Raw genomic sequence first — 23,565 nt, 5'->3', positions numbered from 1 at the left:
GACAAACCAGCAGATCAGATGAGGCGGTTCTGGGATTGGGGTGATGTCTCTGAGAGATAATCGAGGACTCAAGCTCTTCCACCTTCTCTGTCTTCTTCACAGTTGCCACTGTCTTCCCTCATGGTGGTAAGACGGCTGCAGTGGTTCCAAGCTTCCTTTCTCATGTAGCAGCTTCTCAAGCAGGAAGAAAAGGGGTAATGATGCATTCAGTGAGGAAAACCTTTCTCAGAAGCTACTAGCAACTTCTTCTTGGTTCCCTGGTCAGACCTAGGTCCCTGGTCTAATTTTAAACCAATCACAGGACAAAGGAACGGGACTGACCAATCATGATTTGTCCACTTGAGCCTCGTTGATGAACACATGAAAACATGAGATTCCGTTAGCAAGAAAGGGTTGGAACAGCTGTTTGGTGGGCTACTGATGGTTGTAGCCTGTCCAACTGGGGGAAGGCTTTCAGCAGCAAGAAACAGTTGTCTGGTTGTTGCAACCAAAAGCGGAATTGATTGGGAGCAAAATGTAGGGTGGGGCCTTGAGGAAATAGGCCGAAAATAGCAGAAGACTTTTGAAATAAATGCTTCTCAGCCAGAATGGCCTAGTTTGGACCCCTCACCACTGGGAAAGAATTCTAGCACCTCTGCACTCTGCATCACTTGTTCAAAACCGAAGTCTTAGCCAAAGGATCATATTGAATCAGGCTGGGATTCAACCAGGACACCTGGGTACAGAGAAGGACCACCTGGCCTGTTCAGTCTTCAAAGCAGCCATTTACCAAGACCTTGTGCAATGGGAGATGCTCATCCAATAGGAAAGAGGAGTTGCAGACAGCACAGCCAACACAAAACCAGACAGCCCAGCTAAGATATAGGGATTAAAAGGCCTCTTTGAAAGCTGGGCTTCCCTGGTGACTTGAACGGTAAAGAATCTGCCTGCAATGAGGGAGACCTGGGTTTGATCCCTGCATTGAGAGGATCCCCTGGAGAAGGGGATGGCTACCCACTCTAGTATTCTTGCCTGGAGAATTCCATGGACAGAGGAGCAATAAAATTATAAGATGCTTGCTCCTTGGAAGGAAAGCTATGGTAAACCTAGACAGTGTATTGAAAAGCAAAGACATCACTTTGCTGACAAAGGTCCATATAGTCAAAGCTATGGTTTTTCCAGTAGTCATGTACGGTTGTGAGAGCTGGACCATAAGGAAGGCTGATAGCCAAAGAATTGATGCTTTCGAATTGTGGTGCAGAAAAGATTCTTGAGAGTCCCTTGGACTGCAAGAAGCTCAAAGCAGTCAATCCTAAAGGAAATCAACCCTGAATATTCAGTGAAAGGACTGATGTTGAAGCTAAAGCTCCAATACTTTAGCCACCTGATGCAAAGAGCCAACTCATTGGAAAAGACCCTGATTCTGGGAAAGATCAGAGGCAAAAGGAGAAGAGGGTGGCAGAGGATGAAATGGTTATATAGCATCGTTAACTTGATGGGCATGAACTTGAGCAAACTCTGGGAAATAGTGAAGGACAGGGAAGCCTGCCATGCTGCAGTCCATGGGATCACAAAGAGTCTGACATGACTTAGTGACTGAACAAGAAAATATAAAGAAATTGTGACAAGTCAATAAGATTTTATTCTCTCACATAAAAATTCCAGTGGTAGGCCATCCAGGGAGTTATCTGAACCCAAAATCCTTCCTACTTTCTGGTTCTTCCTTTCCAGAGTGTGGCCTTCAGCTTCGTGGTCCAAAGTGGAGTGGATACTCATAGTCCAACCATCTGTCCACACTCCGGGCAGGAGGGAGGAGGGGAGAAGAGCACACCCATCTCTTTAAAGAGACTTCCTAGAAGTTTCACACCAGAAGTAATTTTCAAAGTGTTTACAACATGGATTTTGACTAATCAGAATGGATGCCCTCTATCAACAACCGGTGCATCTGTACCTGTACGTGTGCATTAAGTCCTGATCACATCTTTCCACTTGGAAACCTCATCAGCCAGATCTCAGTCACATGACCACACCTAGCTGCAAGGAACACTGGGAAAATCCAAATGGCCAGGGGTCCACTTATCCACTATCAAAGAAGGGGAGGGCCTTTCCACTGCAGCAGCTAGCGTCTTGGTCACACCATGAAAGGTACTTAGAGTTCTTGGTACAGTTCCACAAGCCATTTCCACGATTTGAAAAAAATCTCCAAATTTTTCTGAAAACAAGAGTTTTTCATGCATCATTAGACGGCAAAATTTGACCTCAAGTATCCATATCTATTTATCCCACTTGTGAATATTCATATATTTGCTGCAGGAATATAATGCTTGATCATGAGGAGCTGCCCTAGAGCCCTCTAGGGTATTTGTATGTGTAGGGGCTTCCTAGGTAGTGCTAGTGGTAAAGAACTGGCTTGCCAGTGCAGGAGACATAAGAAATGGGTTGGGAAAATCCCCTGGAGGAGGGCCTAGAGTGGTCCAGAATTCTTGCCTGGAGAATCCCATGGACAGCGGAGCCTGGGGGGCTACAGTTCATAGGGTTGCAAAGAGTTGGACACAACTGAAGCATGCACACTCACACGCAGGTGGTACACACACACACACACACACGGACACAGAGATGTACAGTATTATCTATTAAATCTTTGAAAAGTCTCAATCTGAAACCCATTTGGCCTCAGGGTTTTGGACACATTCCAGTGTGCTTGGGACATTCTGGTTTACCCTTGTCCTGGTGACATTTTTAACAGCTCTCCCAGGTTTCACTTTCACAACTGCCCAGTTTGGATGGTAAATGATAGGGTCAACCTATGGATAGGGGATTGTGAACCTGTACAAAATAAGCGCTCGAAAATTGGCCGCAGAGCTCCTGTAGTGCCTACTGATGTACGCAAATATGCTACAGTGTTTCTTCAGGCAACAATTCAGGTCCTCACCACTAAACAATACCTGCCTGCCATTTTTGGCTCCTTTCTTCATGAATTGGCTTCCATGATGGCATGGCAGTCAGTTTCGTTCCAGCACCTCTCAGAGCACAGTCCTGGATGCAATGAGCACTAAATCAAGGCAGTTTTCTGAATCAGGAGAATGACTAGCATTTTCTGAACCTTGACAGACCTTTCTTTCTTCATCCCAGGGGAAGTTAAAAAAAAAAAAAAAAAAAAAGGTCCAGAGATGACTGTGCAGCAGCGGGCCTCCCTGCGGCAGAGGCGCAAGGAAAACGGCCGAGAAGAATGGCCTTTTCCTGATTTTGCTCATTGTTCTCCGGGTCTCCCGGCCAGGATCTCGACTGTGAGCAGGGCCAGCCCTGGACGAAGCCATAGAAGGCCCTTGTCTATTTCCTTCACCCCACTCCCTAGGCATCCATGTACCCTCTTGGTCTTCCCCATTGCAAGGCACAGAGGACCAGCCCCCAGCTTGGCTGGTCTTCGCTTTTGTCTGGGATGTGCGTGTGAAGAGAGAATGCTGAGGCCAGCCCCGGGTCAGTGACTTGGGAGTCTGGCGCCAAGCCCAGGAATCTGTATTTGAACTATTCCCCTGGTGATTCTGAAGAGCGCCCGGCTTAAGAAACAAGGCAGAGTGCAATGAACAAGGACTTTGGAATCAGACAAAGCTGAGTTCAAATTTAACTGCTACCTCTGTGGCCTGGGGCCCTATCTAAGCTTCTCTGAGTCTCAGTCTGCCCATCTGTAAAATGTGAAACTTCAGGAAAATAATGTATTTCGAATTTGAAAGATGTTTCTCAGTTGAAAGTCTATTCTCAAATATAAAATCAGATACTCCCCAGGCAGCTCATTAACGCAAAGGGAGAATCAAGGATTCATTAACCTCATCATTGCTAAAAAATGAATGGGCTTATGCCTACCTCCCACCCTGTCCTCTGACCCACTCCCATCCAGGAGCGCAGAGGGCAGAGCTCATGACCTTAATAATTGTGTCTCAGCTTGGCAGGTAGTATGCCGTCAACAAATATTTGTCAGTTGCCTGCTTGAATTTATGTATTGGCTTACCCAGTTTCCTCTAAAGTCTTTAGGAATCTAGTTCTTGGGACTTCTGCTGGTGGTCCGGTGGTTGAGAATCTACTTTGCAAGGCAGGGGACTCGGGTTTGGTCCCGGATCAAGGAACTAAGGCCCCACGTGCCACAACCAGAGGGTCCATGGGCTGCAACGAAAGATAGCACGTGCCACGGCCAAGACCTGATACAGCTGAATAATAAACAAACAAGAATAATAATAAGCAAAGTGTTGAATAATAATAAACAAAACAAGAATCTTGCTCTTGGTAGTGGGAGAAACATGGCGGGAGAGAGGTGATTAGGTAATATTTTATAGTTGGATTTTTGTTATTTCTGCAGGACTTGTGGCAGTATGGCTTAATGAGAGCAGAGAGTCTTTAGAATCTGCTGGACTGGGCTTCAGATCTTAACCTTGCCTGTGCTGTCAGGACAAACTAAGCTCTCAGTGGATCAACACAGCAAATGTTTACCTCGCCCAAGCCAGAGGGCAGGGCGAAGGGTGCTCTGCTCCATGTAGTCACACAGGGAGCAAATTCCTCCCATTTTCACAGCTTCCCAGTGCCCTGGGTCATCCAGATAGTGATGGGAAAGGGCATGATAGACCAAGGACCAGAAGTGGCAAAATCATTTCTGTCCCTATTTCACTGGCCAGAATTCAGTGATGTGGTCAGCCTAATTGCAAGATGACCAAGGAAAATAGTTTAAGACTTACCTGGACCCCACTCCAGTACTCTTGCCTGGAAAATCCCATGGACAGAGGAGCCTGGTAGGCTTCAGTCTATGGGGTCGCGAAGAGTTGGACACGACTGAGCGACTTCACTTTCTCTTTTCACTTTCATGCACTGGAGAAGGAAATGGCAACCCACTCCAGTGTTCTTGCCTGGAGAATTCCAGGGACGGGGGAGCCTGGTGGGCTGCTGTCTATGGGGTCGCACGGAGTCGGACACGACTGAAGCGACTTAGCAGCAGCAGCAGCAGAAATAAAAAGAGAAAATGGATACCCATGAGCAGTAGAAAGTTCTGCCAAAACCATTCATCAGCTGTGTGACCTTAGACAAATCCTGGAACTTTTAGCCTTCGTTTCCTCATCTGTACAATGGGAGTGATGCATGTCCACTGGGACAGTTGAAGGCTTAAAAGATGCACATAACATGCTTGATACACACTGTGGTCTTCCCCTTTAAATATACGGAAGAGCATGTTTTCTTTTCTCTGAGTAACCCCAAATACTGAATGGTTGAAAGCTGGCCTTCAGCAAACTTCCTACCTAGTTAGGGGCACACAGAGAACACAGCTCCTGTCTCCTGGAGTGGAGGGTTCAGTTTGGGTTATCTCCTTTCAGGGAAGCAGTGAGGTGGTCCCTGAATCTTGTTTTAAGGTCTTTTCACAACATGTGTTAAGAATTTGCTGGAGTATTACCTTCACAACCAGAAGCATTTGTACTCTAATTACCTGGAGGAAAGAACCAGAAGAAAATGACTTCTATGGCAGCATCAAACAGTTATGTTAATATACGGGAAAACATTCTCATGAAGCTTAGCAGTCTGGTGGAAAGATTTTGGAAAAAAATCTTGAAATCTTTCAAGAAGACGTCGGTTTCTACCTTTTGGAGTTACTCAGCACATCCCAGCCTAGGGCCAGAAGAATGGAAGCTGTTGCTTCTGGGGCCACTTTCTTCTCTCCTGTCCTTTCTTGGAGGGGTCTCCCTCTCCCTGTAAATGAGGTACCTAAGGCTTTGTGCCTGAGTTGACCTATCCCAGAGCTATCCTCTGAGGCCTTTTTTATAGGAACATCCAGACTGCTGCCTAACCCCCCTGGCCAGATTCCAGAACATTCTGTTCACTTGACCAGCCATACCCAACGAGGACAAGTAGAAGAAGGTCAACGTAGGAGATGCAAGAAGAGAGGAGAATATCAGACTGTTGTCAGGGGGAGTGGGATGTAAATAATGCCTCATTTCAAAGATGCTGTAATGCCCTGGGTGCCATGCCCTCCAGCATCGAGTGGTTTTGGCAGGGCATGGGGCTGAACCAGAGCTTGCAGCCAAGAGAGGAGAGGCGGGGAAGGCTTGGCAGCTAGATGCTTTCTCTTCCTTTGACTTTTGCTGGGTCACTTTGTAACCCAGACTGCTCCTTCCTCCGAATGACTTCCAGCTGCACCCCTCCCCAAACCCCAACTCAGGACACTCTATTTTTAATTTTCCCTTGGGAAGTAGATTCCAAAATTTCCCTACGGTTTTCTCATCTTCTCGTCAGGGAGCCGCTGATTTCCAGTAAATCCAGGGTCACATAGCTTTCTATATTCATTTGCATTTGGTTTGCATAAATTAGCATGCCACCGAAAGCAACCCAGGGAATCAATGCAGAAGGACTCCCCTGGAGCAGAGGAGGGCAAAGGCAGCCACCTCCCCTGAGAGAATTCAGCAGCCCTGACTTGTAGCAGGAAGTCCTGTCATCTCGCAGGTCTGCAGATCCTCATCTTGGGCCCACCGAGAGCTCTATCAGTGTTTTTCTTGTTTCCTGGACCTTGAAGCTTCATTCCCAAACGTGTTGGTGTCCAAGGGAGGGGATTCAAGTCACATAACGCGAGTGGCTGGCCAGTGGGAGGAGGGATTCTCAGATATGAATAAAGGCAGAAGGGAATGAAGCTGTGGGCAGGAATTGGGAGCAGAGAGACAGAGCTTCTCAGTGGAGATGGAGCCAGCCCATGGGGAGGGGACGAAGAGGAGAGGAAGAAGGAGCAAGAGTGGGTGAGTGAATGCAGGCAGGTTGGTGGCAAGTGCTGCCTGGCCAGTCAGAATGGTTCATGGGGGACTTTTGTTATGTAGCAAGTGAACGGTCCTAAGAGCATGTGGCTGGGCGGCTTTCCCAGGGGCCATTTCCCTCCTCTCTTGCCAGAAAGGTGTTCAGTTCAGTTCAGTCGCTCAGTCATGTCCGACTCTTTGCAACCCCATGGACTGCAGCACGCCAGGCCTCCCTGTCCATCACCAACTCTTGGAGCTTACTCAAACTCATGTCTATCAAGTCAGTGATGCCATCCAACCATCTCATCTTCTGTCGTCCCCTTCTCCTCCCATCTTCAATCCTTCCCAGCATCAGGGTCTTTTCCAATGAGTCAGTTCTTCGCATCAGGTGGCCAAAGTATTGGCGTTTCAGCTTCAGCATCTGTCCTTCCAATGAATATTCAGGACTGATTTCTTTTAGGATTGGCTGGTTGGATCTCTTTGCAGTCCAGGGGACTCTCAGGAGTCTTCTCGTTGGACTGGGGTTTCTTGCTGGGGTCTGGAAAGTCATCCCTTGAGGGCTGGAGGTGTCACAGCCTGAAAATGCAGACGACAGCAGGACAGGATTTGGGGTTGTTTTTCTAGAAGGAACATGCTACCCCACCCACTCACCTCCCCAGGGGCCCCCAACACTCCTGAGCCTGAGTAAAGGGTGCTGTCAGTGACAGAGGAATGAGGGAGATGAACTGTCCCCAGAGCCCGGGGGAGGCTGGTCCCTGGTGTAGTACCCACTGTTCTAAGCACCAGGGATTGTTCTAAGCCACAGAGCTCACTGACTGCTGGCTCTAGGCTGGCCACTCCACAGTGGAGGGTCTGGTATCTTCAAGGCCATACATTCCATGGAGTTAGCCCATGGTGGAGTCCAGGATCAGACTCCTGGGAATTTAAGCCTGGCTCCACCACTGGGGATCTTCGGTAAGTTATTTGAACTCATCTGTGCTTCAGTTTCTTCATCTGAAAGATGGGAATAATATTGCCTACTTCATAGAGTTGTGGATAAAGAACTAAACACAATAATCCCTAGAGTCCTTCGAACAGCAGCTGCCAGAGAGGAAGGACTCAAGCAATCCTACCATTATTATCCGTGGAAGCCCCAAGTAAGATGCAACGAGAAAGATTACAGAACTTGGAGGGAAACATGGAGTGGGTTCCCAGTTTCTTGGCCTTATGCCCAGGGCAGCAGCTGCTCCTAAAAGTTCTACCCAGCCACAGCAGCAGACCATGTGGACGCGGGCCAGGCACGGGCTCTGGTCAACCACGGGCTTGGAAATGACACTGTTAGCTGATGATGGTTCCCTTTTTTTCTCTCCAGGAGGTGGGTATGGAGGAAAGGAAACTGTTTCTATTTGTTTGGCAGGAAGGAGACATGGACTGGAGAAAGGGACCCCAGCAAAAAAGAAAGACATGGGACCCTCCATGACTTGTGCCTACCACTCTTAGTAGAGGGCCCCTGGGCAGGGTCTGGCATCTCAGACACCACAATATTAGTGGTGTCTCTCCATGTCCTGGGCCTCCCATCAGTGAGAGTTGGCAGAGAGCTGCTGGGAGGATGGGTGGAAGGACTATGGAAGGTCACCGTTGTGCTTGGATGCAGGAAAATAATGAATGATTTTAAACTATGGTGTTGGAGAAGACTCTTGAGAGTCCCTTGGACAACAAGGAGGTCAAACCAGTCCATCCTAAAGGAGATCAGCCCTGAATATTCATTGGAAGGACTGATGCTGAAGCTGAAGCTCCAATAGTTTGGCCACCTGATGCGAAGAGATGAATCATTGGAAAAGACCCTGATGCTGGCAAAGATTGAAGGCAGGAGGAGAAGGGGACAACAGAGGATGAGATGGTTGGATGGCATCACCGACTCAATGGACATGAGTTTGACCAACCTCTGGTAGATGGTGATGGACATAGAAGCCTGACATGCTGCAAAGAGTTGGATATGACTGGGTGACTGAAAAACAACAATAAATGAATGGAGTGGTGACTGTAAATCTTTATAACAAACATTTCTGGGGCCCTTCATATGAGCCAAGCTCTGTGCTGTACCTGGGGACCCAGAAACAGTAAGACTGGCCACCTCCCTAAAGGAGGTTACAGGTTGTACCAATTAAAAGGATTAGTTTAATCCTTCTTCTCAACGGGCTTCCTTGGTGGTTCAGACACTAAAGAATCTGCCTGGAATGTGGGAGACCTGGGTTTGACTCCTGAGTTGAGAAGTTCCCCTGGAGAAGAAAATGGCAACTCACTCCAGTATTCTTGCCTGGAGAATTCCATAGACAGAAGAGCCTGGCGGGCTACAGGCCATGGGGTTGCAAAGAGTTGGACACGACTGAGTGACTGACACTTCTTGACAGAATACTGCACAGATACCATTTCTCCCTCCGTTCTAGGCACACAAATGGCCTTGGGGGTGACTCACTGTTGACCTAAAGTGACTTAGGTCATTAGGTGTTGCCTAAGGTGACTTCCCTGACAGCACACCCATTCTCACTCTCAGTTTCTCACTGACTCACAGAGCTGCTCTCTGTGGCCCAAAGCACTGGACTGGTGGGTTACAAAAAGTCTCTAGCTGGCTGTTCTCCATGTCATTACTATTCAGAAGCCAGAGCAGTGTGCCAGCCCCCTTTTTTTCCCCAGCTCTTGCTCTTCTCTCAATATCCAGCTGCTAATATGCTATGGGATATCTGGTGGTCCTGCCTGGGATCCATACTCCAGGCCCCAGACTCTTCTTGTCTGGAGTGAACAGAGGAAATTGACTGTAGTGTAACAGAGTTGCTATCTCTCAGGCCTGGCCTTAAGAGTTGAGGCTTCTTGTTTTATGTCATTTCTGATTTATCCTCAGCCTGACTTCAGTCATCGTCAGCCTAAGTTAGATCCTGGGTGCCTAGAAAATTTCAAAACTGGCTGCTAGTTGATGCTTGAATTCAGGGAATTCTTGGACTTTGGGATCAAAAAGGGCTACTTACGTCTGGAGTACAAGGCGGTGGTTGGAGGGAAGCTGGTTGTGTGGATCCCAACATGCTGTATCTGTGATCCCCCCTTCCCCATTAATCTCTAAAGACTGAGACCCAGGCCAGGGCTGGGACAGCTCTCTCTGGGCACAGAGACCTGCCAGCATTGATTTCACTCCTGAACCAAGAGGCAAAAAGGACATTGTGATGGTAAGGCACTGAATGTGAAACAGAAAACCAGCGACTTTAGTTTCAGGAAGTCCGAAATGGAAAGCAAGTGTTGCCATTCTTTGAGACCCATTGTAGGCTATCTTTTGTGCTGTGCTAGCCAGAACTCTGCTATTTACTTGAAGTTGGATCTTGGGAAAGTCCCTTTCCTCTCTAGGCCTCAACTTCCTCATCTGTAAAGCGCACATGGGATTAGCCAAGCTCCTTCTGGGCTTGACCTGCTGTGGCTCTAGGTGCTCCAGTAATCTGTCCCTCAGAGGCCAAAGAGCTTTAAGGCATGTGCAGAGAGATAGGGAGGAAGGGACTAGGAAAGGTCCAGCAGGAGTCCTTGTGAGTTTCAGTAACTGAAAGGGGAAAGGAAGAGAAGGGGGTAAGACAATCAAGTGAAAATGGGGCAGGGGGAAGAGCATAAGAGGAGGGGATAGGTGGTCTCACCACAGTGGCCTCAGGGCTCCTCAGGCAGGATGTGCCTGAGGAGCAGGTTTACTTTGTTGGGATGGGCGTGGGGTGGGAGTGGCAAACTCTAATTCCCAAAGAGGGCCACGGTGATATTGCCACCCCCATGTTCTTTTTCACTGTGAGCTTCCCATTTCCTTATCAAGAGGTGGAGTCTGGTTGCTCTCCCTTTAGACCTGGCCTGCCTTATGACTTGGTTGTAACCACAGGATGTAGTAGAAGTTAGGCTGGGTTGTTTCTGAGGCTCATTCAGAAGTAGCTTCCACTTGGGTATCTTGGGCACTTGATCTGAGGGAAGCCATCTGACTACCCGAGACCATCATGCTGGAGAGGCCACATGTAGGCATTCCCATTGACCAGCTTGTGAATGGTGCTACCTTTTACTCTCCAGGCCAGACTACTTGTCAAGCTCACTTGATATCACAAGAAGTAGAAGATTCACCCTGCTGAGCCCTGCCCATACTCCTCATGTAGAAGAATCTATGAGATATAAGAAAATGACTGTTGTTTCAAGCCACAAAGATTTGGGGTAGTTTGTTATAAGGCAAAAGGTACTAGAATGAGATGATAGGAGATGTTTAAAAATGCAAAGTCCCGGACTTCCCTGGTGGTCCAGTGGTTAAGAATCCACCTGCCAATGCATGGGACATAGGTTCAGTCCCTGGTTCAGGAAGATGCCACATGCCATGGAGCGACTAAGTGTGTGCACCACAACTATTGAGCCTGCACTCTAGAGCCTGCAGACTGCAACTTCTGAGCCCACGGGTCACAACTACTGAAGCCCCTACAGCCTGGAGCCTGTGCTCTGCAACGAGAAGCCACCACAATGAGAAGAGTAGCTGCACCACAGTGAAGAGTAGCCCTGCTTGCTGCAACTAGAGAAAGCCCACAGGTGGCAATGAAGACCCAGCACAGCCAAATGTAAATAAATACATAATAAATAAACCCCCTCAAAATGAAAAATCCTTTGGGAAAAATCCTTTTACATGTCTGAACAAGACTTTTAAGAGTCCAGAGATGTGTGAAATTTCAAAATTAATTTGTAAACCAACTTTGAATTTTACCTATTAAGGACATTACAACAAAACTACCATTTTCTGTAGGTCACCATATTATATATTGTTAAGTATATTTTTATCATGAAAAAGGGATAAAAGGCATTATATCCCACCCGAATGGCTAAAATGAAAGCAATAAAAAGTATCCAACATTGGCAAGGATATGGAACAACCAGGATTTTCATACATTTCTGGTGGAAATTGTTATTTTCATAGTCATTTTGGAAGGAAAATAGCTTGGCAGTATAATCAAAAGCTGAACATACGCATATATTCAATTCCATTCCTAAGTTTATGCCCAACAGAAGTTTATATTTTTACCAAAAGATCTGTATATAAATGTTCATAGTAGCACTATTTTCAATAGCTCAAAACTAATCATAACTCAGATCAACACAGAATGAGTAAATTATGGTCACACAATGGAATACTGTATAGCAGTGAAAATAAATGGATGATTGCCAGCAAAGTCATGGACAAACCTCATAAATATGATGTGGAGGGAAGGAAACCAGATGCAAAGAGTACACAGTATGTGATTCCACTGATGTAAAGTTGAAAAGCAGATGACATTCATCTATGGAGTTAGAAGCTAGGGTAGTGGTTACCCTTGAGGGACTGCAGGGTAGCATGTCCAGGGTTAGGTAGATGCTCTGATTCTTCACCAGGTGGTAGTTTCATGGGATTGTTCATCTATGAAGCCTCACCGAGTGGAATGCTTACGACGACATACTTTTTTGTATGAATGTTATAAATTGATCCTTGAACAATAGGGGTTAGGAATCCCACTCTCCCTTTCCAGGTGAAAATCCGCATATAACTTTACAGTCAGCCCTTTGAATCCACAGTTACATATCTGCGGGTTCAACCAACTGTGGATCGTGTTGTACTATAGTATGTATTCAGTAAAAAATTGAGTTGACCTGGGCAATTCAAACTCATGTTGTGTAAAGCTCAACTGCACTTCAAAATAAAATGTTAAAAAACAAGGAGGCAGGACATGATCTCAAAGCAAAGGATAGATCTTCAAAACGCTAATTTAGCTTTATAAGAAGTTTTATGAAAAGCAGTGTATTTGTTACTGTTTTTCTAATTCCTCCTAGAACCAGCATTGTGTTATGGCAGGGTCCTGGGAATGTGACAGCGTCAGTGCGAAGAGGAAAGAGGGGTGACATGGTGAACATCAACCAAAGCTGTGGGGAGCAGGCCAGCTCTCAGGGGGTACATCTCAGCAGCTCCTGGCTGCTGCACTCACAGTCCACACTCAAGCTATTTCACTTACATGTGCATGCTTATCTAGAAAGATGTCTCCCAGCCTTTCACAGGCCATGGCATGTGTAGAAGATGACAACATTGGAATGGCACACTGGGGTAGCAGGTGGGGCTCCTGGCGGCTGAAGCCAACTGGCCTGGTCCTCCACGTGCTCCCAGGAGAAGGGGTATCAGTACCTCAGCACACCTGTCGGGGGTAACATCCTCTAGAGAGTGTGTGGGAAGCCATTGGCTTCCATTATTCATTTCACATGCTCTGAACTGGCAAAGGGGGAGAGTCTGGGCTTCCATGGCCCTTCTGCTCCTGGAGAAACCAGCTCTGCATAGCCCTCACCCCTGCACTTCAGGTCCCATTTGCAGTAATGAATATCATGGGGTTCAGAGGGGTTGAGCGACATTCTGGGTTCTCCTCTACGCTGCGACCTCACTTCTATTTCCAGCCTCATTTTCCACTGCACCCTCATCCCACACCTCACCCTCTCTCCCAAGCACATCACACCCTGGGCACGCTGTACTTGTCTGTCATCTGTGAACATCTCTTCAGTCCTCCTCTCTCAGTTCAGTTCAATCATTCAATCGTGTCCGACTCTTTGTGACCCCATGGACTGCAGCACGCCAGGCTTCCCTGTCCATCACCAACTCCCAGAGCTTGCTCAAACTCATGGCCATCAAGTCGGTGATGCCATCCAACCATCTCATCCTCTGTCATCCCCTTCTCCTCCCGCCTTCAATCTTTTCCAGCATCAGGGTCTTTTCCAGTGAGTTGGTTCTTCACATTAGGTGGCCAAAGTATTGGAATTTCAGCTTCAGCGTGAATATTCAGGACTGACTTCCTTTAGGATTCTTTCTCTCCATCACACTATTCCCTCCACCAGTGTGCTCAGCCTGTCATCTCTCTGCTAAGTCCTCCCCTTCTCCATGAAGCCTCTTTCTTTCATTCTTTTTTTAAAAAAAATTTTATTGGAGTACAGTTGCCCTGATGCTGGGAAAGATGGAAGGCAGGAGGAGAAGGGGATGAGAGAGAATGAGATGGTTGGATGGCATCACCGACTTGATGGACATGCGTTTGAGCAAGCTCTGGGAGTTGGTGATGGACAGGGAAGCTTGGCGTGTTGCAGTCCATGGGGTGGCCAAGAGTCGGACACGACTGAGTGACTGAACTGATACTTGCTTTACAATGTTGTGTTAGTTTCTGCTGTACAGTGAGGTGAATCACCTACACATATGCATATATCCCCTCTTTTTTGGATGTCCTTCCCCTTTAGGTCTCCACAGAACGTTGAGTAGAGGTCCCTGTGCTATACAGGAGTTTCTCATAAAGCCTCTTTCTATACGTTGAGGCCACTACCATCCTGTGATTTGTGTTTATAAGTGTGTGTGTCTTTGTGAACATCCTTGTGGTCTCTGATTTCCTATCCTGCCCACAGTAGGTGATCAATAATTATTTCTCAAATGACTTCCAGGCTGCAGAGGGACCTGACACTAACTCCACCCCTGTTTTTGGTGGTCACTCATTGTCCCCATGAGTCCAAATCCCCAGCCTCTCAGACCTGTCTTTCAGCCATTTCATACTCTGCCCCTCCACTGGGCTTCCCTGGTAGCTCAGCTGGTAAAGAATCCACCTGCAATGCAGGAGACCCAGGGTTGATTCCTGGGTCAGGAAGATCCCCTGGAGAAGGGATAGGGTACCCTCTCCAGTGTTCTTGGGCTTCCCCGGTGGCTCAGACAGTAAAGAATCTGACTGGAGTTGGGAGACCTGGGTTCAATCCTTGGGTCGGGAAAATCCCCTGGAGAAAGGGAATGGCAACGCCCTCCAGTAATCTCGGCTAGAGAATCCCATGGACAGAGGAGCCTGGCGGGCTACAGCCCATCGGGTCGCAAAAAGTCAGACATGACTAGGTGACCAAGCACACAGCAGAGCCCCTCCACTGCCAGGGGCCTGGAGCCATGCTGCCTGGATGAGACACATCTTCATTGCCCAGGCCCCCTCACCTCCTCCAGCTCACAGCTCTGGGATTGGCATTAGGCTAACTGTGTTGTACAAAGGGAAAGGGTCCCAGTGACTCAGCCTCAGTCCTGGTTCCCCTCATTCAGGAGCCAGCCTGCAATACCATCAAGTGGCCACAAGGGGCTCTCTGGAGGTGCCTCTTCGCCCAGGGGAGGAGGTCACTCGTGGGCAGCTCTTCCCTGATGAAGCCTTAGGGGGTCTCCTGGCTCCAGGGTCTCCAAGTGCTGAAGCCCCACCATCCCTCTTGGCTGCCTCATCCTGATGTTTTACCTGTAGCCATCTGTAAGCTGTTGTCTTCTATCTTAACCCAGTACTCTTTGCTTTCCCATGAGCCTCTCTTCTGGGCACCCCCTCTACTGATCGCGGCCACAGGGGGAAGTCACCTCCACTCTTGTCAGTTCCTCTTCCTTTAAATGAGAGCCAGACCTACACCATGAGCTCCCTGTCTTTCAGGATGTGGGCTAGGAAATTGTCCCGTTCCGTCTCTTCAACACCTCCTGCCTGCCCACTTCTGCCCACACTGCCTGCTTCTGCCCCCCAAGTTCGGGGCTCCCCGACTCTGGCCTGGATGAATGCAATGGCTTCCTGGAGGATTTCCTGTCTCCAGACTGCCCCCTGCCCATCCGCTTTCCACCCAGGAGCCAGAGAGATGTAACTCTCACCAGGCATGGCTTTTCAGTGGTCCCCCAAGTCTCAGCCACTCAGACAGTACCCCAGGACTCCCCAAGACCCAGCGGCCCGATTCTCCAGCCTCACCACCCTCCTCTCTCGCCCTCCAACCAGCTGCACTGAAATACTTGTGGTTGCTCAACACAAGTGACATTGCAAGCCTTTGTACTTTGCCCGCAATCTTTCCCGTGGCCTGATGGTCTACCCACCTCTCTCCCAGCCTCCCCCACCTTTACCTTTTCTCCTCATCCTTCTTCCACCTGGCGGAGCCCTGTTCATCCTCAAAGCTGCCAGTGCCCCTGCGAGGCCTGCCCTAAGCCCCAGCTCTTCCCATGCCCCAGCACCCCTCTTCTGAATAGATCCTGTCCCCCAAACACACCTCTCTCATTGTGTCTGTTGCTCAGAGTTGTGATAATTCCTTGTGGCTTGTCTGGCCTCCTTCCCCGTCTCTGGACCTCCCTATGGGAGCGGGGTGGCACGTTGCCTGAAAGCTGTAGCACCTAGGTAGCTGGCTCTCTGCACCATTACCTCCCACCTTGAACAAGTCCTTTAAATACTCCTGAACTTCCACTTTGCTGATCTGAAAAATGAAGAGATGTGGGCTTCGGAAGGGGGCACGTACGTGAAAGAACCTAATAAACAGTTAAGGGCTACGCACGTGGTTTTGTTGCGTTTTCTTCCTCCAGACTAGTGTTTACCTGCGCACGCCTGTGTGGAAATCATAAGATCAAAGGAATGTGGATGTGATCTTTTTTGTAGTTTCTCCACCTTGAGTCCAGGGGAAAGCTGGTGAAGGGTAAACCATTAATTCTGTCCCCTCCAGCAGCTCCTAGTCTTCTCAGAAGCCCTGGGTTAATGATTCTGAGGTTGTTTTCCTTACAGGGTCAACTTGTATCTAATCTTTGGCATGGCGTGTCCTTTCTTTCTTAAGAAAAACTTGACTCATGCTGGGGTCAGGAAACTTGTTTTGGCGGGGAATGCAGTGCGTGTGCGTAGGTCTCAGGCTGTCTCCCTTTCTCATCGGTGGCCCCACCATCACCAAGAGTCTACCATCCCCCCGCAAACAGAAGAGACCTCCCCTCTCCCCACTCCCCACGCTGCTATCTGTGGAAGTCACAGACTGAAGGTCCAGTCAACAAGGAAGCTGTCGCCTAACAAATAATCTCCCTCATATGAGATTTAAGGATTTGGTGTTGGAACCCCAGGAAGAAAAAAGTCCCTGAAGCTTGTGTATGGAGAAACCCTTCCGAGCCTGGCATTCAAGAGTTTAATTAGCAGCTCAGAAGGACTGGATTGCAGAAAGAGGCAGCTCCATTCAGGAGTGGACCCTGGAATTCCAGGCAGGAGCCTGTTTACGGCTGCAATGCAGGTCACGCCAGAGGCCAGAAGCTTGGGAGCCAGACACAGCCGTGGAGATAAGGCCAGCTGTGGGTTTACTGAAGTTCAACAACTGATTCACAGCATGTCCCCAAGCCCCCACTTCTCAACCCAGTAAAATTGATGCTCCTCTCTGTGGTTTTGGAACACAGTGGTAAGAATGCTGGTGCCTCAGATTCCTGTGCTGGTTCTGTCTAAGGCTTGTTTGCTTGCCTCCTTCCCATACTTTAGACAGGACTTTGCATAAAAAAGTGGGCTGGTAGATCACTGTTCTGCAAAGATCCTGTTGTGCGACTGGAGCAGGTTACCTTCTCCGAGCCTCAGTGTTCTCATCTGTAAAATAGGCACATCGTTCTTTCTTTTTCTAATAACCAGACTTCTTGTAATTTACCTTAAATAAATGCAATGTGAAGAGACCAGGCATTTCAGACAGATCACTTTTGTGCATATATGAAAGTGAAAACATAAGGGAAACGCATTGGCAATAATTGCACAACTGCCGCAGTGATTGTAGTGATCCGACTTCAGAGATAGTACAATGTGAAAAACACACCTGTGTACCCACTGTCTTGCTTAAGACAGAACAGTTCCCAGCAACACTGACAGCCTTGGACCCACCTCCTTGATCTAGCCTGTCCACCCTAGAGAAAACTGTCCTGAATTTTGCATTTACTATTCCCTCACTTTTGGTACAGTTTTATGAAACCTACCCCTTATGCAATACATTGATCTTATTTCTGAATGGTTCTGTAAGTAGATTACATCCCATTCTTTTATGTCTTTAAAAATCATGAGAAGTTGATCAGTGATAATGTGTATAGCTCCATTTCTCACTATTGAATATCCCACTCTTTTCCTATCCTACAGTATTAATCCTGTTGATGGAAATTTGGGCTGTTTCCAGTGTTTTGCTATTAAATTCTTTTGCTATAAACATGCTCATAGTTGTTTCTTAGAACACGTGTGTTCCTCCTGGGTATATACCTGGGAGGGGAGTGGCTAAGTCTAGATGAGAGTGCTCACTGTTCTGACTGCCAGCAAACACTGCTGCACCTTATTTCTGTCCACTGAACAGCCAGAAGGGATGGGAGTTCTGTTCTCAATTTGTTTACAGACCTGCAGGAGTAATAAACATTTATAGAAAGGATAGGGAGATGGTGAAGGAGAGTTTCCCAGGCCACAGTCTGACTTTCAGCCATGGCCCTGAGCAGCAAAGCCAGAAAGGAGTGGAGGCCGGATGGGCCACTGCCGTTGGCACTGGGCATGTGTGTGAGGTGGGGCTGCCCTCGACTGGACCAGTCTCAGGCTGCGGCTCAGCTGACATCACAGAATCCACTGTGATGTCACGGTCAGGCTTCGGGACCTGGAAATGCAGAGAGAACGCTGCAGGCCATTCTCAGGTTGTATGGTTCTTTTATTTAAACCGCGGTAAGGAAGCTGGCATACACTTGCCAGGGATATTTCCCTGAGCCCTGGTCCCCTTTGCAGCTTCCAGCTCTAGGTCCTATTGATGAGCTGCAACGGTCACTGTCTCCGTGGCCTCGGATGTCACACTCCCAGTGATTTCCAGCCCCTGGCCACTCTCTGCCGTCTCCATGATGGCCTCCATTCTTTTCCTTTCCACTGCCTTCGCCAAGATGTCCACATCTTTATCGTGTGACAAGGCCACCGTCTTTGTAGTGAGATTGGCTCGAACATTCCTCAGGAAAGAGCTGATCCTGCTGAGTCTCTTGTTGGTGGAGAATGAACTCCCCGTAGACAAGCTCCTGGCCGATTTGTGCGAGGTCCTGGACTCCTTGGTGATGGGAGCATGGCTGACACCTTTGTGCACAGTGCCCCGCTTGCTGTCCCCCGGGCTGCCGTGGCCTTTCTCCTTTTTGTCATCCCTCGTAGCTCTCCGGCCGCCTGAGGACCGGTCGGCTGTCTTCCGGATCACTTTGTCCCCCACAGTCTTGTGGCGGCCTTCGGCTGACCTGCGGGGATGCGAGCCCCTGAGCACGCGCTCCTTCTGCCGGTGTTCCCTCCTCTCCCTTCTTCCCCTGCGGGCCTGGGACACTCTCTGGGGCCTGTCTTCCTGTTCACTCTCTTGGTCTTCCTGTGGCAAGGCTGAGATGAGGGTCCCCTCATCCTCCTGATAGGTTTTTCCTTTGGTGGTCTTCCTGGTGGCCTCCACTCCAACCATAGACATGCTGGCTTCTGGGGAGAGGCTGGTGGACGTGCTGGAAGGGTACTCCAAGTTTTTGGTACCATGTGCCAAGGCCCTTTTCCTGGTCCTCAGGGAGGTTTTGGCAGTGCCTCCCATGGCTATGTTGCTTTTGTTTCCTTCTGGGCCCTTGGTGACGGTGACTTCAATGGCCATGCTCTGCTCTTCAGAGGCATGGAACTTGGTCATGTTCAGATCGCCCTCTGTGGCATCTGCTGCAGCCACCTGCATCATTGCCCCTGCTGCTGACTCTTCATCAAGCTCCCTGGGTTTGGTGTTTGCCATGGCCCCATTGGGCACAGGATCGGGATTGTAGAAGTCCAGTGGGAGGCCCTCCCCGCCGGCAAAAGCTGCAGAGGTGGCCCCGGCCACCTCGGAGCCCACGTGGAGGCTCCTGACGCTTACCTGGTCCTGATCGCCCCGGCCTTGGAAATCCATGGCTGTCAGGCTCCTCCTGTCCTCCTCTAACATGGGCATGCAGATCATGTCCCCGGCTGGAATGGCGTAGGTGCTGCTCTGACTGTCCACCGGCGGCCGGAGGAGGTAGACGAGCTTCTCCCAATAGGTGAAGAGGTCTTCCCGAGAGTCCAGCGGGGGGCACAGATGCAAGTAGCAGGAGCGGCCGGTGGCGAACTTCAGGCGCAGCTGTTGTTTCTCACGGTCATGAATGGAGATCCTCACGAACTTCAAGGGAAGGAGCCTGGTGAGCTCTAAGGTCTTTGCAGCCTTGCGGCTCTTGGCCTTGGTGGCCGGCCGGGCCAGTAGCATGACGTCTGGGAGGGGGAGGAGGGGGCTGGTGGATGCGATGCCCACGGTCACCATGCGGACGCGGTTGTGCACGTCGATCACTTCTCCCCTCTTGGTGATTTGGATAAAGTCGCTCTCGAAGATCGGGGCATACTTGAATATGTCGTACTCACCCTTGTGCAGTTGCCGCTGCAGTTTGCCCATGGTGGTGTTGAACAGGCCTGCTCCGGCGCCGCTCTGGGCCGTGTGATACGGTAGCAGAGACTCCCGGCTCATGGCTGGCTGTGATCACAACAAGCTGCTCTGGCGAGGCGGGCCCCTAGGTCTTCCTTTCCTTGGCCTCCTTGGCAGAAGAGGGAGCCGCGGTCTCCTGTGTCACGCAGACGGCTCCACGGCAGGTCCCCCAACCCCACCACACCCCACAGAGCCTCCCAGAGGCAGGGGTGGGGGTAAGGGTGTGGGTGATTGCCGTGAGGATGCTGCAGGGCGCCTGGACCCCAGGCTGAGTCTCTTCAAGGGTGTTGCAGAGGTATGGTAGGCACCCCCTCAACCTCACCTCACTTCTGCTTCTGGCTTTTTGTCTCTGCGAGAGGCTGTGAAACTGCAGTCCTAGTGAAAGAAGTGACCACTCTCTCAGCCTAAACCCCCTGTGCAGCCATATTTATCCTGGCTGCCCTTTGTGACCTGCCACTGTTCACACACGCCTTTGTCCCATCCCTCAGCCACCCCCTCCAGGCAGGGCCACCCCATTGCCCCGCACAGAGGACAGGTCCACCCTGCCAGGGACTCAGGCAGGTACCAAAATAAAAATATCTACAAATGGGAAAGTTTTATCTGGTTCTCTTTTACCCTCCCCCAAATTCAGCAACTGGATGAAGCCTATAGGAATGTCAGAGGATGGGATGCATTTGAGCCATTCGAGCTCATGGTTTAATTGTATCGAACAATGTAGAATTGGCAGTCTCAGTCCTTAGTCTGTCCATTTATAAAATCTTAGTAAATGTTGATGGTGATTTTAATAAGAACATTAAAAATTGCTTCTCCAAACCCATGCAGTGTTCTTCACGTATGCTCGTAAGAGTCCACTGAGTTTGGTACTGCTGCTACTGTTCCCAGTTCACAGGTGAAGAAGCTGAGTTGCCATCTCTTAGATCTGATGGTAGCAGAGGCAGTATTTGAATGCAGGTCTACCTGATTCTAAAGGTTGTTTAGAATCTTTGTTCTGAATGCTGTATAGTACTTAGCCTCACAAAGAATGCTTGGGCCCGCCACATGTATTCACACTGGACTGATTTAACTACCTTTACGAGAAGACCTGTTTTTAGAATTTGCATAATTCTATGTGTGTATATATATTATGGGGAGAACCCAAGGCAGCACATGGGCTGGTTTTGGGATTGAATTATCTGAAAGATTGCCTCAGATCCTCCCCACTTTCAGTTCAGTCACTCAGTCGTGTCTGACTCTTTACGACCCCATGGACTGCAACACGCCAGGCTTCCCTGTCCTTCACCAACTCCTAGAGCTTATTCAAACTCATGCCCATAAAGTCAATGATGCCATCCAACCATCTCATCCTCTGTCATCCCCTTATCCTCCTGCCTTCAATCTTTCCCAGCATCAGGGTCTTTTCCAGTGAGTCAGTTCTTCACATCAGGTGGCCAAAGTATTGGGTTTTCAGCTTCAGCATTAGTCCTTCCAATGAATATTCAGGACTCATTTCCTTTAGGATTGACTGGTTTGATCTCCTTGAAGTCCAAGGGACTCTCAAGAGTCTTTTCCAACACCACAGTTCAAAAGCATCAATTCTTCGGCACTTAGCTTTCTTTATAGTCCAACTCTCACATCCATACATGACTACTGGAAAAACCATAGCTTTGACTAGATGGACCTTTGTTGGCAAAGTAATGTCCCTGCTTTTTAACATACTGTCTAGCTTGGTCATAGCTTTTCTTCCAAGGAGCAAGTGTCTTTTAATTTCATGGCTACAATCCCCCTCTGCAGTGATTTTGGAGCCCAAGAAAATAAAGTCTGTCACTGTTTCCATGGTTTCCCCATCTATTTGCCATGAAGTGATGGGACAGGATGCCATGACCTTAGTTATTTGAATGTTGAGTTTTAAGTCAGATTTTTCACTCTCCTCTTTCACTTTCATCAAGAGGCTCTTTAGTTCCTCTTCATGTTCTGCCATATGGGTGGTGTCATCTGCATATCTGAGGTTATTGATATTTCTCCCAGCAATCTTGATTCCAGTCTGTGCTTCATCCAGCCCGGAATTTCACATGATGTACTCTGCATATAAGTCAATAAGCAGGGTGACAATATACAGCCTGATGTACTCCTTTCCCAATTTGGAACCAGTCTGTTGTTCCATGTCCAATTCTAACTGTTGCTTCTTGACCTGCATACAGATTTCTCAGGAGGCAGGTAAGGTGGTCTGGTATTCCCATCTCTTGAAAAATTTGCCACAGTTTTTTGTGATCTATACAGTAAAGGGTTTTGGCATAATCAATAAAGCAGAAGTAGATGTTTTTCTGGAACTCTCTTGCTTTTTCGATGAGCCAACGGATGTTGGCAATTTGATCTCTGGTTCCTCTGCCTTTTCTAAATCCAGCTTGAACATCAGGAACTTCACGGTTCACGTACTGTTGAAGCCTGGCTTGGAGAATTTTGAGGATTACTTTGCTAGCATGTGAGATGAGTGCAGTTGTGCAGGAATTTGAACATTCTTTGGCATTGCCCTTCTTTATGCTTGTGCAAACAGCCCCTGCGTGGAAACCTACATCTTTGCTCTCAGCACACTTCCTCCCATGGTGAATTGGGGGATGGGTAGCCTGAAATGTAAGCTCCAGTTCCAAAGGTCTGCTAGGTGCCCTCCTAGAGGGTAATCTCTCTTTACTGGGCAGAAATTGTTTGGAAGCCTTGACACCTACAGGGAACACGTACTGTTAGACACTCTGCCTCACTGCCACTCTCACAGAGCTAGTCACAGAATAAGTGATTTCTAAATTGTGGCTTGAAAGTTCTGAGAAAGGCCCCTGCTCCCAACTCTCTTATCCGAAGTTTGATGCAATGCCTGAACTCCCACCTTAGGGAGTCATGCCTTGAGGATAAGGGCTATCTTTCCATTGAAATACACACAGATGCCCATCAACAGATGATTGGATAAATAAAATGTAGTCTGTCTATGCCATGGAATACTTATTCAGCCAAAGAAAGGAATGAAGTACTGATACATTTTACGACATGGATGAACCTTGAAAACATGCTCAGTGAAAGAGATCACGTATTATAATGATTCTATTTCCATGAAATATCCAGGAGAGACAAGTCTATAGAGACAGATATTAGGTCAGTGGTTCCCTAGGGCTGGAAAGAGGGGAGAATGAGAAGTATTGGATTTTTTTGGGGGGTGATGAAAAGTTCTGGAACTTGATCGTGGTGATGGTTACACGGTATTGTGAATGCCACTGAACTGTACACTTTAAAATTACAGTTGCGAATTTCATGTGTATTTTACCACATACACACACACACACTTCCGCTCAGAAGCTTTATAGTTAAAAAACATAGCTTTCAGCTTTAGAAAGGTCACCTGTGTGACCTTGGGCACACTATTTAGCTCTCCACTTCCTCATCTGTAAAATGGAGATAATAGTTGCTGTGAGAATTAAATGAGATAATGTAAAGTATTGAGTAGCATTTCTCAGTAAATGTCAGCTATTATTAACATCAGTCTCAGCTGGCCCTTTAAGCCTCGGTGTGAATTCCTTCCTGACAGCAGTTTTCGGTAAGACAGAGAAGCTTCTGTGGTTAGAGCCATGGT

The 23,565-nt window shown here is 48.3% G+C and overlaps 1 protein-coding gene across 1 annotated transcript; it reads right to left on the bottom strand.

The window, feature by feature from the left end:
* Positions 1-18,188: 18,188 nt before the first annotated feature.
* On the bottom strand, positions 18,189-21,271 carry FAM71A (family with sequence similarity 71 member A). The gene has a single exon (XM_006073093.4). It carries the CDS (start codon positions 20,013-20,015, stop codon positions 18,294-18,296), a length of 1,722 nt encoding a protein of 573 aa, XP_006073155.4. The 5' UTR covers positions 20,016-21,271; the 3' UTR covers positions 18,189-18,293.
* Positions 21,272-23,565: the final 2,294 nt, after the last annotated feature.

Source organism: Bubalus bubalis, chromosome 5 (genome assembly GCF_019923935.1).
Source record: "Bubalus bubalis isolate 160015118507 breed Murrah chromosome 5, NDDB_SH_1, whole genome shotgun sequence".
NCBI classification, from domain to species: domain Eukaryota; kingdom Metazoa; phylum Chordata; class Mammalia; order Artiodactyla; family Bovidae; genus Bubalus; species Bubalus bubalis.
This window is presented reverse-complemented; position numbering and strand designations above follow the sequence as displayed.